Source organism: Ictalurus furcatus, chromosome 10 (assembly GCF_023375685.1).
Source record: "Ictalurus furcatus strain D&B chromosome 10, Billie_1.0, whole genome shotgun sequence".
Taxonomy (NCBI): Eukaryota; Metazoa; Chordata; class Actinopteri; order Siluriformes; family Ictaluridae; genus Ictalurus; species Ictalurus furcatus.
Genome location: NC_071264.1, coordinates 4,040,006 through 4,056,731, shown reverse-complemented (window position 1 = coordinate 4,056,731; position 16,726 = coordinate 4,040,006). Strand labels below are relative to the sequence as shown.

At 37.1% G+C, this 16,726-nt stretch overlaps 1 protein-coding gene across 2 annotated transcripts in view; it reads right to left on the bottom strand.

The window, feature by feature from the left end:
* Positions 1–12,895: 12,895 nt before the first annotated feature.
* The window catches only part of LOC128613633 (complement factor H), a 31,251-nt gene continuing 27,420 nt past the window's right edge, over positions 12,896–16,726 (bottom strand). For both annotated transcript variants that reach the window (XM_053634566.1, XM_053634567.1), the window contains one exon: positions 12,896–13,319. In XM_053634566.1, coding sequence (XP_053490541.1) covers positions 13,312–13,319 — 8 coding nt within the window. In that variant the 3' untranslated portion in view covers positions 12,896–13,311. The remainder of the gene's footprint in view (positions 13,320–16,726) is intronic.

Genomic DNA, 16,726 nt, shown 5'->3' with positions numbered 1-16,726 from the left:
CCTACATATTTCTTTAAACAGATTTGTCCTGGAGTTATTGAACCACTTTTAAATATAATCAATTCTTCGCTTAGCACTGGCTATGTACCTAAATCACTTAAATTAGCAGTTATTAAACCCCTGATTAAAAAACCTGACCTTGACCCCTCTCAACTGTCCAGCTATAGACCTATATCAAATCTCCCCTTCATCTCCAAGATCTTAGAAAAGGTAGTAGCACAACAGCTATGCTCATACTTGCATAGGAATAACATTCATGAAATGTATCAGTCAGGATTTAGACCCCATCATAGCACAGAAACAGCATTAGTTAAAGCAGTAAATGACCTACAACTGGCCTCTGATTAGGGTTGTGTCTCGTTGCTTGTGTTACTTGACCATAGTGCAGCATTTGATACTATAGATCATACTATTCTCCTTGATAGGTTAGAAAATGTTGTTGGCATTATGGGAACAGTCCTCTCCTGGCTCAGGTCCTATTTGACCGATCGTTATCAGTTCGTAGATGTAAATGGAGACTTCTCCACGCATACCGAGGTTAAATTTGGAGTTCCACAAGGTTCTGTTTTAGGCCCACTGCTTTTTACTTTATATATGCTACCTCTATATCAAATTATTCATAAACATGGAATTAGCTTCCACTGTTATGCTGATGATACACAGTTGTATGTTTCAGCGAAACCAGAGGACAGACAGCAGCTTAGTAAAGTTGAGGATTGTGTAAAGGACATTAGACGTTGGATGCTAACTAACTTCCTTTTACTTAATTCTGATAAGACAGAAGTACCTGTACTAGGACCGTAAGTAAGCTTTCTGATCACATAGTTACTCTGGATGGTCTATCTGTTTCATCATGTGTAGCAGTAAAAGACCTTGGTGTGATTATTGACTCCAGCCTATCATTTGATGCTCATGTAGATAATATTACTAGGATAGCCTTCTTTCATCTCAGAAATATTTCGAAGATAAGAAATATATTGTCACTACATGATGCAGAAATATTAGTTCATGCATTCGTCACCTCTAGATTAGATTACTGTAATGCCTTACTGTCTGGATGTTCCAGTAGGAGCATAAACAATCTCCAGTTAGTACAGAATGCAGCTGCTAGAGTCCTAACTAGAACCGGAAGATACGACCATATCACCCCGATCTTATCAACACTGCATTGGCTCCCAGTGAAATCTCGCATTGATTATAAAATACTATTATTAACCTATAAAGCACTAAATGGTCTCGCACCACAGTATCTAAGCGACCTTTTGGTTTTCTATGATCCGCCATGCCTACTTAGATCAAAAGATGCAGGCTATTTGAAGGTACCTCGAATAGCGAAGGCTACAGCGGGGGGAAGAGCTTTCTCTTATAGAGCCCCACAGTTATGGAACAGTCTTCCAATTAGTGTTCGGGACTCAGACACAGTCTCAGTGTTTAAGTCTATGCTTAAAACATATTTGTTTACTCAAGCCTACCCTGACTAGACTTTCTGTTATGCTAAGCACAGTCCTAATAATCTTTTCTCTCCCTCTCTCCTTCTGTCGAGCCACACACGATTTTATGGAGATACTAGAGATCCTAATCCTCTCTGCTCTCCGGACCTGATCCGTTTCGGATGTCCTACCTCTAGATGGAGCTCTCATCTACTCCAATTACAGATTGTGGGGAATACGGCTGCTTCTAAGGTCAAACAGACTTCATATAAATACAAAATGAACTTTTTCACACTATCTGTTGTTACCCAGATGAGGATGGGTTCCCTTCTGAGTCTGGTTCCTCTCAAGGTTTCTTCCTCTTAACATCTTAGGGAGTTTTTCCTTGCCACCGTTGCCACTCAGTGGCTTGCTCAGTTGGGATAAATTCGCACCTTTAAAATCTATATACCGTGTTGATATTTCTGTAAAGCTGCTTTGAGACAATGTCTATTGTAAAAAGTGCTATACAAATAAATAAATTAAAATTTAATTGAATATCCCAATATATTCTGCGGATTTTGCATATATGCTGTATTTGTAAATAATCACTTTCCTGTATCTCTTTCCCCCTTTTATCTTTTGATATATTTTATGTTTGTATTGCACAGCTGTAGAGACTTTCACATAGATCAACCACTGATCTTGACAGATGAAGGTTATAGATAAATAATGTTGTGTGTGTTCTTTCACATAGATGTCACGGTCTCCCCTTTAGGCAGTGCACTTGGAGAGCCGGAGCCGGAGGTGCGTGAGTGCTCAGCGAGCGCCCGCTCTCCGAATGTTGACAACTGTGACACTGTTTACTGTGGACATGTGCGTTTGTTTGTTTCTGTTCTGTCTCCTCCCTGTTCTGTCATTGGTTGTTGTTCGAGGGTGTGTCTTCAGCGTTTTCAGCTGTCAGCACTTAGCACTGATTATGTTTGATATATATACCGCATGCCTCCCAGTACATGGCACGGAGTATTAGATATAGTATAGTATAATAGTAGATAGTTCATGTTACTGTTGTAACTAATTCGGTATACTGAATATAGAAAGCAAGAAAATTACCACAGGACGCAGAGGATAAAGCAGACTACCACATTTATTGGGAAAAAGGGGGGCTGGTAGGAGAGTAATAGGGACTGGCAGGAGAATAAGGAGAAAAAGACTGATGGTAGGGGGTATGCCCTGGAGAGGGAATTGGGCTCAATGGGTCATCAGAATACTCCAAACTGGGGGAATCCATGTTCTCCATTGCCTCATAGTCATCAGCAAAGTACAGAGAAGGTGTGTGGGCGACAGGACCCGTCTGAGTGGAGGCATCAACTAGGGTAGCAGCTGGGGTAAGCCGATACCGCAGAGGGGGAGGAAAGGTGGACGTTGTAGACAGAGTGCGTAGGACATCAACCAAAAGAGCAAGGTCTACAAATAGGTGAGACAGCTGGTATCTAGTGTTGAGATCAAAGCCCTCCAGTCCCTCCAGGGCAGCGAATAGGAAACCAAGTCCCGCGTTGTGAGCTGCATACCAACAAACAGAGATAAGAGAGGCATGAAAAGTGGGCATTCACCCCTGGGACATGTGCACCTGGTTACTAGTAGCCAAAATAACACGCAGCATTAAGTAGTAAATGAGTCACCAAAAAAGGAAGGGAATGTGGCAAAAGCAGGGAGCTATCTATAGATCTATGGACACACACACACACAGAGAAGGTAAGGGAGAAAGAAGAATGAGAACAAGACCAGGAAAAGGGGTAATAACACATGAAAGTCACAGATAAATGAAAGTAATACAGAAACACTCACCCATATTTGATTCAGTGGGAAAATATCCAAAGACAAGCCAAAAACAACAGAGACCCTCTTTGTCCTACGACCGGAAGCCAAGTGATGGACAAAACGGGAAGTACGGTTTTAAAAAACCCAACCTGGGCTAGGTCGATCCTAAGGGGATAGAGAAAGGGCTAAAACAGGAACCTAAGGGTTGGGGAAAATAGATAGAACACGATTATAAGGGTTGCTGAGATGGGGCAATGATGAAACATAAGGGTCGTTAGAAACTGTACAAATACGGACATAAGGGGAACAGAGAGTAAAAATAGTCAAACATATTGGTATTGGAAAATAGAACAAGGGGGCGGAGGCTCATAAGGAAATTGTATAAAAGGGGAGCCCTGCTCCAGGCTAGTCAGATCACTCTTTGGGATATCTCAAACAGTTTGGATCTCATGTATTGGGCTGAATAAAATCGGACCTTTGCTTTTCCTCACTCACTGATTCTGTGTGATTTTTTTTTAACCTGAAAGGGGACTTGGCTGAACCAGCGTGAGTATACTTTGCTGAAATTCTTAACTCGTGTTTTACCTGTACTGTATAGTGGACAGCGAATCGTTCCACATTACGTACCTTGATAGATTTAGTTAGTTTACCATGATAGATTAGTTCATTTAGACCACGCTGGTGTTTCTGCTTCCAGTTCCCTGTCATAGCTTTATGTTTCCTGTTTTGTGTTTTTACCTTGTTTTCTGTGACTGAGACTTCGATTCCTGCTTTGCCCCGTTTATGCCTGTTTGCCGATCACCCGACCCACTGCCTGTTTTTGACTACGCATCTGTTTCAAGATTTGGATTTATCTGCCTGTCTCCTTTAAATAAAAACATCTTTACCTGCACCTGCTTCCGTATTCTACACCCTTAGGTCTCACAATGTGACAACAGATCAGTCAAAGCAACTTTTGATATTGACAGATGAAGATTATAGATAAATAACATTATGTGTGTTCTTTCACATAGATCAGTATATTCATGTGCATTCCACACATACATACATGCAAATGCCCTGTCTATAAAAGGCTAACACTCCTGAGAGTTTGGAAACCCGGAAAAGGAGCGAATGAACTTCCAATGTCTCCTTCAAAACTTTCAGATGGATTTCTCAGCAGGTAAGAAGATGGATTTTAAACAATTAAAATAGTTCATTAGAAATTGAAATAGAATGTTTATGCAATTATCCAATTTGATATTAACCTATACAATAATTATCGTATGAAATATTCAGAACATTTCTGATTACAACAGAGGTGATCCTTCTACTTATCCGGTCATTTATGTAATCTGGTACAAGACTATATATAAAATTTAATCTTCAATAGACTTATATTACAGAGCAAGACCGAACTAAGCTCATTTGATTGTAGAGTCTAGGATAAGGTATCAAACGAATGCAAGCCTACTAGGTAATTAAAATTGTCTGTTAAATCTGTGTAGATAGATAGATAGATAGACAGACAGACAGATAGATAGATAGATAGATAGATAACTTATTTGTCCTCAAAGAGGAAGATTTGTAACTGGTAAAAGATAAAAGGTAACTGTTAAGTTACTAAAAGTATATTTTATTTGCTTTACTGTTTTTAGACAACAGTATTGTGATTATTTCTGATGACGAGTTTCCTGAGACATCTGCCTTTTGAATCTGAGCTCAACAACACATAAGTCATAACATAAAATTATGAATGTTTCATACTGTAAAGTCTTTCATAAGCATTTATTTTTTTGTTTGGTTCATATTCAGAAGCATGACTATCAGTGGTGATGATGATAATACAAATGCTTCAGGTGAGATATGATGTATATTTTACCTTCTATTTTTCCCCACCGCAAAAAGCTCTCTCACATGTTCTGTGACTTATAGATACGAGTGATTTCAAAAATGGTGGTGCTATAGAAGAACAAGAGGAATTAAACTCAACCACGAATTAGAGGAGATCGTCACAGCATGACATGAATTCTTCCAAGTAAAGACTGCTTTATTGGAAAACTTTGGACAGCTTGATAATACATTTGAATCTGATCGAGGTATGGAATTTGTCCCTTTAATGTACAACACACTTGAATCCTTGAATAGATGCATCACAGTGAACATAAAGATGATTAGAAAATTGTATGATAGATATGGTGCAGAAACGACCGAAATGCAATTCGGATACAGAGACTAAAAAAATTAGAACAGAAAATACTCCATTATCCTATGATTTCTATTATGATGGAAACCAGAGTTCTTCAAATAGTCTGTTACATCATGATCCGTACACAACCCTGAACCCATATTTAACTGATGTGATCAACCGGCTGAATGAAAGTTTAATTCCGTTTCACAATATCACCGGCAGATGGCGCTGTGGCGACGACGTGCACGGACAGCTGGAGAGCGTGTGCACGTGCTTGAAGTGCGCTTGGATGATAGGACTTTGTTTACAACGGACATGTGCTCTTATTTTGGTTTCTGTTCTGTCCTCTCCCTTTTCAGTTATTGGTGGAGGTGCGAGGGTGTGTTTTCAAGTGTTACCAGCTGTCAGCAGTTAAGGTAATTGTGACTGGTTATTTAAAACCCTCGCGTTGCTGCACATGTCGCGCGGTATTAGAGTAGAGACCGATAGGTGTAATGGTGCCACGCGGTAAAGTTTCCATGCCCTGTCTAGTTTCTTATTCTTTGTTTCATGTCATAGTTAAACGAGAGTTTCATGTCATAGTTCAACGTGAGTTTCATGTCATAGTTAAACGAGAGATTCATGTCATAGTTAAACGAGAGTTTCATGTCATAGTTAAACGATAGTGTCATGTCATAGTTAAACAAGAGTTTCATGCCATAGTTAAACGAGTATTAGAGGTAATGAAGTTAGGTGTGTAACGCGCTACGCGGTCATGTTTCTATGCCCTGCTTTGATTTCATGTATCACGCCTCAGTTCTAGTTAATGTGTATCTGTGTAAATGTGCTAAACGGTAGCAGTTCCATGATTTGTTCTGGCTTCGTGCCATAGCCTTAGTTAAATGGTTTTCATGTATAGTTTCTTGTTTCATGCCATAGCCAAATGCTAGATGAGTACAGGTGTAAAACGGGTTGATGGAATATTGTGCTACGCTGTATAGTTTCATAGTCGTGTTCTAAGTTTTGTGTTTCATGCCTCAAATCTTGTTTCTGTTTTGACCCCGTTTTCCCGTTTCCTGTACTAGTCACTTTAGTGTGTAAATAAAGACTTTACTCCTGGGCTTACTTCCTGTTTGAGTCTCGTATCGTAACATCCATCACACCACGTTGAGTCCAAATTACAATGTATCAAACACACCGGTGACGCCATAAGACATATTTTTCTAATTAAATCAGTGTCTGTTAGAGTTACAAAATAAGCTAAACTAACAAAGACAATCTATGCAGATAAATCCTCTAATAGATAGTTTACTAGATGCAGTGAATTAACTCAATGAATATATGGCATTATCTCCCAATCACAAAATCGTCTCAACTCCTGAAATCGCTCAGGAACATAGACCGTTATCTTCTCCTAATATGTTACACTTAATCAAAGTCTTATGAGGTTAAATGACAGTCTGGTTAACTCAATCGAACCCCCTGCCAATATTCCACAAAATTTGGGAAATGATAATGAGTACAACCCTCTAATGGAAAACATATATCTGATATCCAAGATTCGCAAATGGAAAACGTACCATCGCCTAATATCCAAGATTCTCAAATGGAAAACATACCATTGCCTAATATCCAAGATTCTCAAATGGAAAACATACCATTGCCTAATATCCAAGATTCTCAAAGATTCTCAAATGGAAAACATACCGTCGAGCAAGATGGTAATGGGTTAGATACCGTCGAGCAAGATGGTGATGGGTTAGATCCTAATATCCAAGATGAGCAAGATGGTAATGGGTTAGATCCTAATATTAGAATAATTAATTGTGACCGATTCAACAACACTGAGATCTTACTGGGTTAGGTGTTTGACTAGCCCAGGTGAGTGGTTGGAGGCAGCAGGGTGTTGAGCAATCTGACTGCCTCAGGGCAAACTGTTGCCGAGTCTGTTGATGGGGGCACGGATGCTCTTGTACCTTTTGCCAGATGGCAGGAGGGTGAAAAGTCCACGAGAGGGGATGTCCGCTATACTGGTGGGTTTGCGGATGCAGCAGTTGCTGAAGGAGAACCCAGTGATCTTTTTAGCTGTTCTCATAATTCGCTGTAGGGTTTTGTGGTCGGAGGCTGTGCAGTTCCTGTACCACACGGTGAGACAGTTGTTCAGGACGCTCTCTATCGTCCCTCTGTAGAAGGAGGTGAGGATAAGAGGGGGAAGGTTGGCTTGCTTCAGCCTCCGCAGAAAGTGGAGATACTGCTGGGCCTTCTTGATTAGGCAGGTGATGTTGACAGTGCACAAAAGGCCCCCGTCACGTGTACACCAAGAAAATTGGTCTTTTGACTCTCTCCACAGTTGTTCCATTTATGTGCAGTGATGAGTGGTCCACTTGGGTCCTCCTGAAGTCGACAATCTCTTTAGTCTTATCAAGATTAAGAAATAGATTGTTGTCTCTACACCATTCTGCGAGCTGGTTCACCTCCTCCCTGTACGCTGACTTATCATTGTTACCGACTAGGCCCACAGCTGTAGCGTCTATAAGTGATTAGAACTGAACTTTGCAGTTGAGTAAATGATGATTCAATGAGTCATTCACCACACACAAAAAGACGCTTACTTTTCGCACATACTGGCATAACAATGCCATCACAATTTACAGAAAGGTCCAGTAAATGAATCTATTTTGAGAATTAATTCACTGCTGATGGTAAGCAATATCTCTGATTACAATACTATCCTCTCTGATCTCCTTATAAAAAAACATGTTCTTGTATTTGACATTATTAAATAATTAATAATTTGGAAATCAAGGACACAGAGTCTGGAGAAAGAGTGGGGAGGCACAGAATCCAAGTTGCTTGAAGTCCAGTGTGAAGTTTCCACAGTCAGTGATGATTTGGGGTGCCATGTCATCTGCTGGTGTTGGTCCACTGTGTTTTCTCAAGTCAAGAGTCAATGCAACATCTACCACAAGATTTTAGAGCACTTCATGCTTCCATCTGCTGACAAGCTTTATGTAGATGCTGATTTCCTTTTCCAGCAGGGCTTGGCACCTGCCTACAATGGCAAAACTACTATAGTAACTGGTTTGCTGACCATGTTATTACTGTGTTTGATTCAAGCACAGTGAAGTCAACTTGCCTGACCTGAACCCCATAGAGAATCTATGAGAGACACCAGACACAACAATACAGACGAGCTGAAGGCCAATATCAAAGCAACCTGGGCCTTTTGTGTAACTATGCTATCAGAAAATGCTAGACATGATGACTGAATGTGGCTGTTGTATTAGAATTGTGGACATAAGGGTTCAACATGGAGATGCGTTGATTGCACATGTTTATTTACACTCCTACAGCATTCAGCAATTTCTTTCTTAAACAGCCTGGATATCATTCTGAAACTGAACAAATACATATAGGTCACTGTAAACAACATTACGACAAAATGACAATGTGTGCAACAAAGAAAAAACAAAGAATTCAAAACAACCCCAATGCTGAGCCTGGTAATCATCATGCTAGCATGACACCTGAGGGTACAGAAGCCAGCACAAATAATGACAAAAATTAAGAAAGCAACAGTGAGTGCAATCACAGGCATGAGAGAAGACTTTTTAGTCTTCTCTCGAATTTTCTAACAGATTGTCTACTGAGGAACAACGCATCAGCGGACCAGGTGTCCGTACTGCAAAATACTGTATACACTCTTCAGCAACAGGTGAAACTTCTCGTGGTCAGTGACTTCTAATTATTTATTTTTTAATTCAGTGGATTTCGTTATTATAATTTGCTGAATATTTTGAGTCTGATATAAGTTGATTGTTTGTGGTTATTTCAATTGTTGTTATAGGCTGCTGTTCAATTTTAATATGTTCAACCATTTGTTTGTGGGAGCATATGATGGCAGAGAACATGCTCACATTATGCTGCTCCTAGCAGTAGGATTGGTGATAGAAAGTGTTGAATCTTTAGTTTTTGGGTTAGTATAGGTAAAGCACTGAGCAGTTCAGGGTGCCAGTGATAAGAGAAGCATCCAACGTATAGTTTACTATTTTTCAGTCGCATGCCCAATTGCATTTTGTTGTAAAAATGCTAAGGGACGCACTTATGATATTAAGCAGCTCTTAATTTATGCATCAATACTGTAATGGGCTCCAATTCAGAATTAAAAATAACCTTGTGGAATGTGAGAAGTTTGAGGAAATTAACTAAGATTAAGCAAGTAATGACCAGAATTAAAGTACCGAATTAGAATTAAACTCTACACTCACTTTATGTTTCTGCATAACCTCTGTGAAAGGAATGGTGATGAGTGCAGAGAAGGGTTTCCAGTACATTAAACCAGCCTGATGGGGCACTGTCATGCACTGTAGAGGCTGAGGGTCTAGACGCACATACAGGTCTGATGACGTTTTTGAATACAATGTAGTAAACTACAGTAGTACTAATTACAGAGAAGAAAATGAATTTTAAGTGAAAAATAACCTTCAGAGACTGTAATGGGCTTTTTTATGCTGTATACACCTGTTGTACATTAAAAGTAAATTAAAAGGCACTCGATATCAAATACAAATAGGCAAAGACCTTATGTGAAAAATATAAAAGTGCAAAAATACTAATGTGCAAAATTCACTGTGAGACAGTCTTCAGTCAAGTGGTGGGGCATTGTGGCTATTTCTAAATGACTGAGTAAACTGTCCAAGAACAGACAGAAACTCATTCTGAAAGTCCCTCTGGAGCCACCTGCTTTCTTCTGCTTCCGACTCCAGGAATGCCAACTCTTGCCTCATCTCTCTTTCCTTGGCCTGGCTCTCGAGTAGCAGATGCATGAACTGATCATGCTGCTCTTGTCCGCGCTGCAGGATGGCCCGGTTAGCATCATCCATGTCACACAGCCCATCAAGGAAGTCTGCAGGGCCGGACTGGGACATAATTTCAGGCTGGAAGTCTCATACTCATCTAGGCCACCCCATTCACACCCCACAACAAAATTTGAAACCACTGACAACCCTATTTTTTTTATTTTCTAAATTCAATTGATCACACACAGTGTGGCTATCCCATAAAAACATAAACAAGCAACCTAGGTGTAGTGAAGCAGTCATAATTTATATCAGCATAGGTGGGCATGCAAAGCATTTAACAAGCACCAGAAGTGCAAAGCTGCCAATAAATCTATACTTTTCACTCACAAAAGTACATTAAATGCAGAAGAAAGGTACACAAAAGACACTTTTTTTGTGCCATTTTTCATGTACCTGTTACTTCTTTACGAGGTCTACTATGAACAGAACTGTCTCCATATTGTTGGAAAATGACAACTTTTTAAGCTCACTGTCGATTGTGAGCACAGAATCTAAAATTATAACTAAAAAACGGAAAACAGGAAACAGAACTAAAATTCCTTTTAGTTAAAATTAAAGCATCACTTTAGGGCAATGTGTTTTTTTGTTTTTAACTTAAATACTCAGATATATTAAAAATACTTAAAATACCTGAGATTTAACCATACTATATTTCATACAAAAATATTAAAGCATAATTTGATTTACGTACCTTATTTTAGCTGTCATCTCAGGTTGACCCTGATGTGTGACCACTGCAACAAAGCTAGTGACAGGTTGACTCTCATAACCTTATTGTGAAAAATAGGGGGTTTTCCCCCAACTTCATCATTTTCTAAATTGCCTAAATATCTGTTAGCACAATACAAACTACACCATGACAATATCTATTTAGAAAAATCCTAATATTGAACATGATGTTGCCTTTTATGACTTATAGCTTGTGTTTTTTTTGTTTGTTTGTTTTTGTTATTGTTGCTGCTGTTGTTTGCCCTAGCTGTATTTGTAATTAAAAAAAATTAAAACAACAACATGAAGGGCTCCCTAAATGTACTGTACGTTGGATATTTGTCTGCTAAATTTTTTAGTATTATAACTATACAGTAGATAATGCTGTCCTTTAGCATATTTTGAGTGGCATAATAGTAATAGTGCTAACGTTTGCTAGTAGTGAAACTGTGGTTAATACTTGATTAGCTAAGTTAGCAAACACAATGCTACGGTATTTAAAGATGAGGCTGACCTGCACTTGAAGCCCTGAACAGGTCAGTAATTTTGCTAGATTTCGCCTTTTCTTTTTAGAGGGTTTTCTTGTTGAGTGCGCTTTTCCTCTCTGCTCCACCTGGCCACTTCCTCTCCATGCTCACTCTGTGCATTGATGACTGTTCGAAACCTTTCACCGGAGCTGAGGAGAATGGTAGCCTTGCAAGTCAAGACTAACATTATTCATGATTTATTATTGAATGCCGAATGCGAAAAGGATCACTTGAGCACATCAGACATGCGATAATATAAAATAATAACGATTAAATAAATAAATCAATAAATAAAATTTTTTAATAAATAAAGAAATAATAAAAACAGCAGGGCAGCGGGCCAAATCAGTCAACAGGCCACCCGGATTTCTCATGGTCTTAGCCTGGAAATCTGCATCCTTTTTCCTCTTCCCTACATTGAAAAAGTTTGCAGAAACACATGACAATAAATAAAAAAGCCCTGAAACAGTAGAAATCATCAGATAATGATTGACACTGTTTCCACTACAAAACCTTTATTTTAAACCATTTGTTTTGGGCCATCATTTTCCATATTTTTATTTCACATTTTACTAGCATTTATAAGTCATGAATAAATGGTTCACAGGTGTCCATTTTACATTAAGGTGCTCTATCACAGGTTACTAACGTTTATAAGTCATGATTAAATGGTTCACAGGCGTCCATTAAGGTTCACCAGTATAACTACTACTGGAAGTAATTGATTCATTAATGAAATATCACAAATAAATAAGTTAGTCACCCTTTTTGCATTTAGTGTTTTGGAGGATATACATTTTGACAAATTCATCTTGATGAACAAGAGAAATCAGTCATTTTTTAATTGCTGTGGATAAGCATCATGACCTGAAGGAATTTTACAGAGAACCGTAAGACATTCAGAGTAGCACCTGGTAAGCAACATGTTTGGAAAAGTGACATGAATCATGAGGTATTAGAATAATAATAAAAACCAATACAACACTCTTCAGTCTCACTATAACAGTCTATTTTGCAATTAATATCATGATAAACATCAATGTGGTTTTGGGTCTAATAAGTGTGAATACATACATTTATTAAGCATTTATAACATGCACGTTAAAATAGCTCCCTATTTGGCAGGTATTTCATTAGAGTCACCTTTTTAATTCATGTAGTTATAACTGCCTATCAATGATTGATAGTGCATTTGTAAATGAGTTATTACTCATTAATGAACACCTTTATAAATGCTTTACAAAGGGAACCTTAACGTAAAGTGTTACCATTTTATCCATATAACATCTAAGGTTTGAATAGCAATGTGTACAATTTTGGTATTAACTTCTCACTAAGGGCACATAAGTCTGAATATGGCCCTTTATGTGTAAGATGGGCCACAATAGTTTCTAGAAAAAGAATGATATACACAAAAAATAATTATAAATGTTTTTATTAACTTGCTGAATTATCTATGAAAAGACAATATAAAATTGTCCTGTAAAAATCACGATTAAAGAAGAACATTCTAGTACTCCTCATCGATTCTCCATATGATTTGAAAATGTAGATTAATCTTTAGTAACTAGTTATAATTGTTGTTCTGGCTGTATGGGTCCATTATTATTTTTCTCAAATAAAATTACACACATTATTTTAGCAGTTACATGAAAATCTGTTAGAATTTTAATTAATGAAAGCAGGTGTAATATTCCATCAAGACACTTCTGCTATATATGTTTTTGATATGTTCCTAATTGACACCTTGATATTATAGATTGACCATGTTTTGGGTACATTTCTTTGTCTCCAGGCAACGGTTGTTGATTGAACTGTTCTGTCCTCCGATGTTTTCACTTTTCTGAAATAAAATCCAACAGGGTAGATGTTCAGTTTGTTGTTCTGTCAAATCAACAGGAAACTATTTAAATCCTAATAAATGTAAGTACTGATATAACTAAAGAACAAGCTTTGATTTCTGAGAGGAAAAAAAAAAGTTTTTATATATTGTGTTTATTGGTAATCTTGTGAAATTAGATTGCTGATAGCTATATAATATAACTAATAGCTATAGTATAACTAAATGCATTGGTTCCATACTTACTAATGCACTTGACATTTCCTACCCATCTCCCTTGCAAACAGAGTGTATGATTGGTCACAGATATGCATAACAATATAATTGTGCCTGCATTGATTGATACATTCATGGGACAAAGTAAGTACTTCCTCCTTCAATTCTATGTTTTTATTCATCAGGGCCTAAATAACAATTGTGTGGTCCTCATTAACTTCTATAACAAACAAATAACCTCAGGTGACAAGAAAATAAAAGCACAACAGATTTCAATATGCAGTCATTTTTTCCCCAAAAAAGTAAACCAACATTCAGAAACCAGGTGGGGAAAATGGTGTCACAAATTCAGTCCAAGGTCAGACTCTTTAATGTTCAGAGATGTAAAGAAAAAACCAAGTGCTACAGCATGTACAGACCTACAGGCCTCTGTAAGCACATTAAATGTTTATGACAGCACAATCATAAATAAACTAAACAAGTATGACTTTCATGGAAGGGTGACTAGAAAAACGCCCCTTCTTTCCAAAAAGAATATGGCAGCACAACTTAGGTTAGCAAAATTGCATCTGAACCAACCACAAAAGTTTTGGAACAATATCCTTTGGACCAATGAGACCAAGGTGGAGATGTTTGGTCATCATGCACAGCACCATGTTTGGCCCAAAAAAAAAAATGAAACAAGCCAAACAGGATTTTGCAGAGATTACTTTTTGTGATTGCTGTGGTCAAAAACGCTTGATTTTACTGCGTCTTTTTTAAAAATTTGCGAAGCAAGTTTTTTGTGTTTTTTTTTTTCTTTTCAGAAAACTACATGAATTTGTTGGTAAATGAGACCTTTTATCTGTACTCATGTGCGATGTGCGAGGCTGAATGCATGTTGTGATGATGTCACACAACGCATCTTGGCCAAAATCTGCGGTAATTTTGAAAATTTGCAAGCTCCTCCAATTATTGCATAGTTTCCTTGATTTTACATTAACTTCTGAGATCCTAGAGAGACTGACAAACAGAGCATATCACCGCAATCACCTCACAATGATGGTGGAGGAGGAATGATGATTTGTGTTTGTTTAGGACATAGGAAACTTGCAGTTATTGCAGTTAACGACGAACTCTACTTTATTCCAGAATATTTTTGTCCAGCAGCTTAAACTGGGCTGAAATTGGGTTATGTGAGGGATTTATAAACTCCAGAAAATATACACTATAAACTACAGAAAATGTTTATTGTTGTTAAAGTGGTTCTACATGTTTCTGTATTATAGGGTGCACATATTTTTTCCCACCTGGTTTCTGAATATTGGTTTACATTTTGGGGGAAAATAATAACTACATATTGAAATCTGCTGTTTTTTTTGGTCACCTGAGATCATTTGTTTGTTTATAGAAGTTGGTGAGGACCACACAACTGTTATTTAGGCTCTGATAAATAAAAACCATAGAATTGAGGGAGGGTGTACTTTCTTTTTCCCATTACTATATATATACTATACTATACATATATATATATATATATACACATATATATATATATATATATATATATATATATATATATATATATATATATATATATATAATTTTTTAAAAACCTGTAAAGCATAGGTATTATAGGTGTTATAATATTTTATTGTGAAACTGCAAACATTTTGACTAAACATTTTTTATTTTGAGTATTTTTGTTTTTAGATTTATTTTAAGTAGAATGTTGGTAATGAGTGAGATGGATGGTGTACATTCAACGCTAAATTCCAGTGTTGGTTTATGGAGTAGTACTAAGAATTTTAACTTTTTGTTTTTTTAAAACAAGTAATAGTAATAATTTGCTACTTACATATACATTTTGGGTAAACCCACACTCCTCCAGAACATATGGCAATGGAACCATTCTTAAACTGAAAGTCTTTTGTACACTGGTATTCTACTGTTTCACCTTCCTCATAGGACTGCTTCTGATCTGACATCAGAGTCCCATTTTTTATTTTTTTAGGTTTTCGACATGTAGGTTTTTCAGCCATTATAATAAACATCAAATCACCAACATTGTTACATCTACAGTCAAGCAAGATGTTAATAATAATAATAATAATAATAACAATAATAACAACAACAACAACAACAATACCATGACAATATAACCTAACAATAATTTGTCAAATATTCCATTAGCAGAAATACAAGTTTAATAAAATAATTAACATAAATGTTTACCTGCTACTTTCTAAGAAGGAACATAATGAATATTTAACCTCAAATCTCTTAAGTAAAAATGAAAAGTGAATAAAAGGACATATTCATTATGGATACTCTGTCCATAATGAATATGTCCTTAAATTAATTTCATTATATTCTCCAGTGGTTTAACATAATTATTCTTGTTTATTAACCCTGACAATAAAACTTACAATTTGATTGCAAAGTAATAAAAGAATGCATGCATACATGAATGAAGGAAGGAAGAAAGGAAGGAATGAAAGATGTAATGAATTTAACACCATTCACAGGCAGCTCCCACCATGGTTAATTCTTTTCAAGGCACAGAGAGCCTAAAATAAACCCCACACATGAAAGTACTGCTCACGTTTAGCGATAAACGCTCAAGGCCAACACTCTCAAATGTCTGCTGAAATCTAAATGGCTTGATGGTGGTCATGCTATGAATGAATGAATGAATTAAATGAAATAATGAAACAATTAATTAATTAATGAGTGTTCAGTCGAATACCCTTTACAAGTATTTTCCCCAGTGGGCAATTTTTTTCATGTCACTTAGAACACTAAAGAAAACCTATATAAACATTTTTTTTATGATAAGTGCTCAGTACCAACCCTATCCAATATCAGCTGAAAATTGACTGGCCAGTGAAAGCCATGTAATCAAGACATCATTACAAATCCTTTAACCTTTAAAGATACAGTCAGCTAAATTTACCTCGATCAGACTATGAATATTATTACACCCACTGCTGAAAGCCACTCCCCAACCATCTCAGAGTCTTCTCTAGAGCAATTCATTTTATAAAAATACACCAAGAATTCCAGGTCTTGTTTGCAAAAGCAGGTTTTGTATGTTACTTTGCATATTATATTATTGTGGGAGGACCTACGTTCTTCAAGAGGAATATTTAATATCTTGAACCAAGTAATTAGTGGAGGGAAATATTTTGACTGTACACATCATTTCACAGATA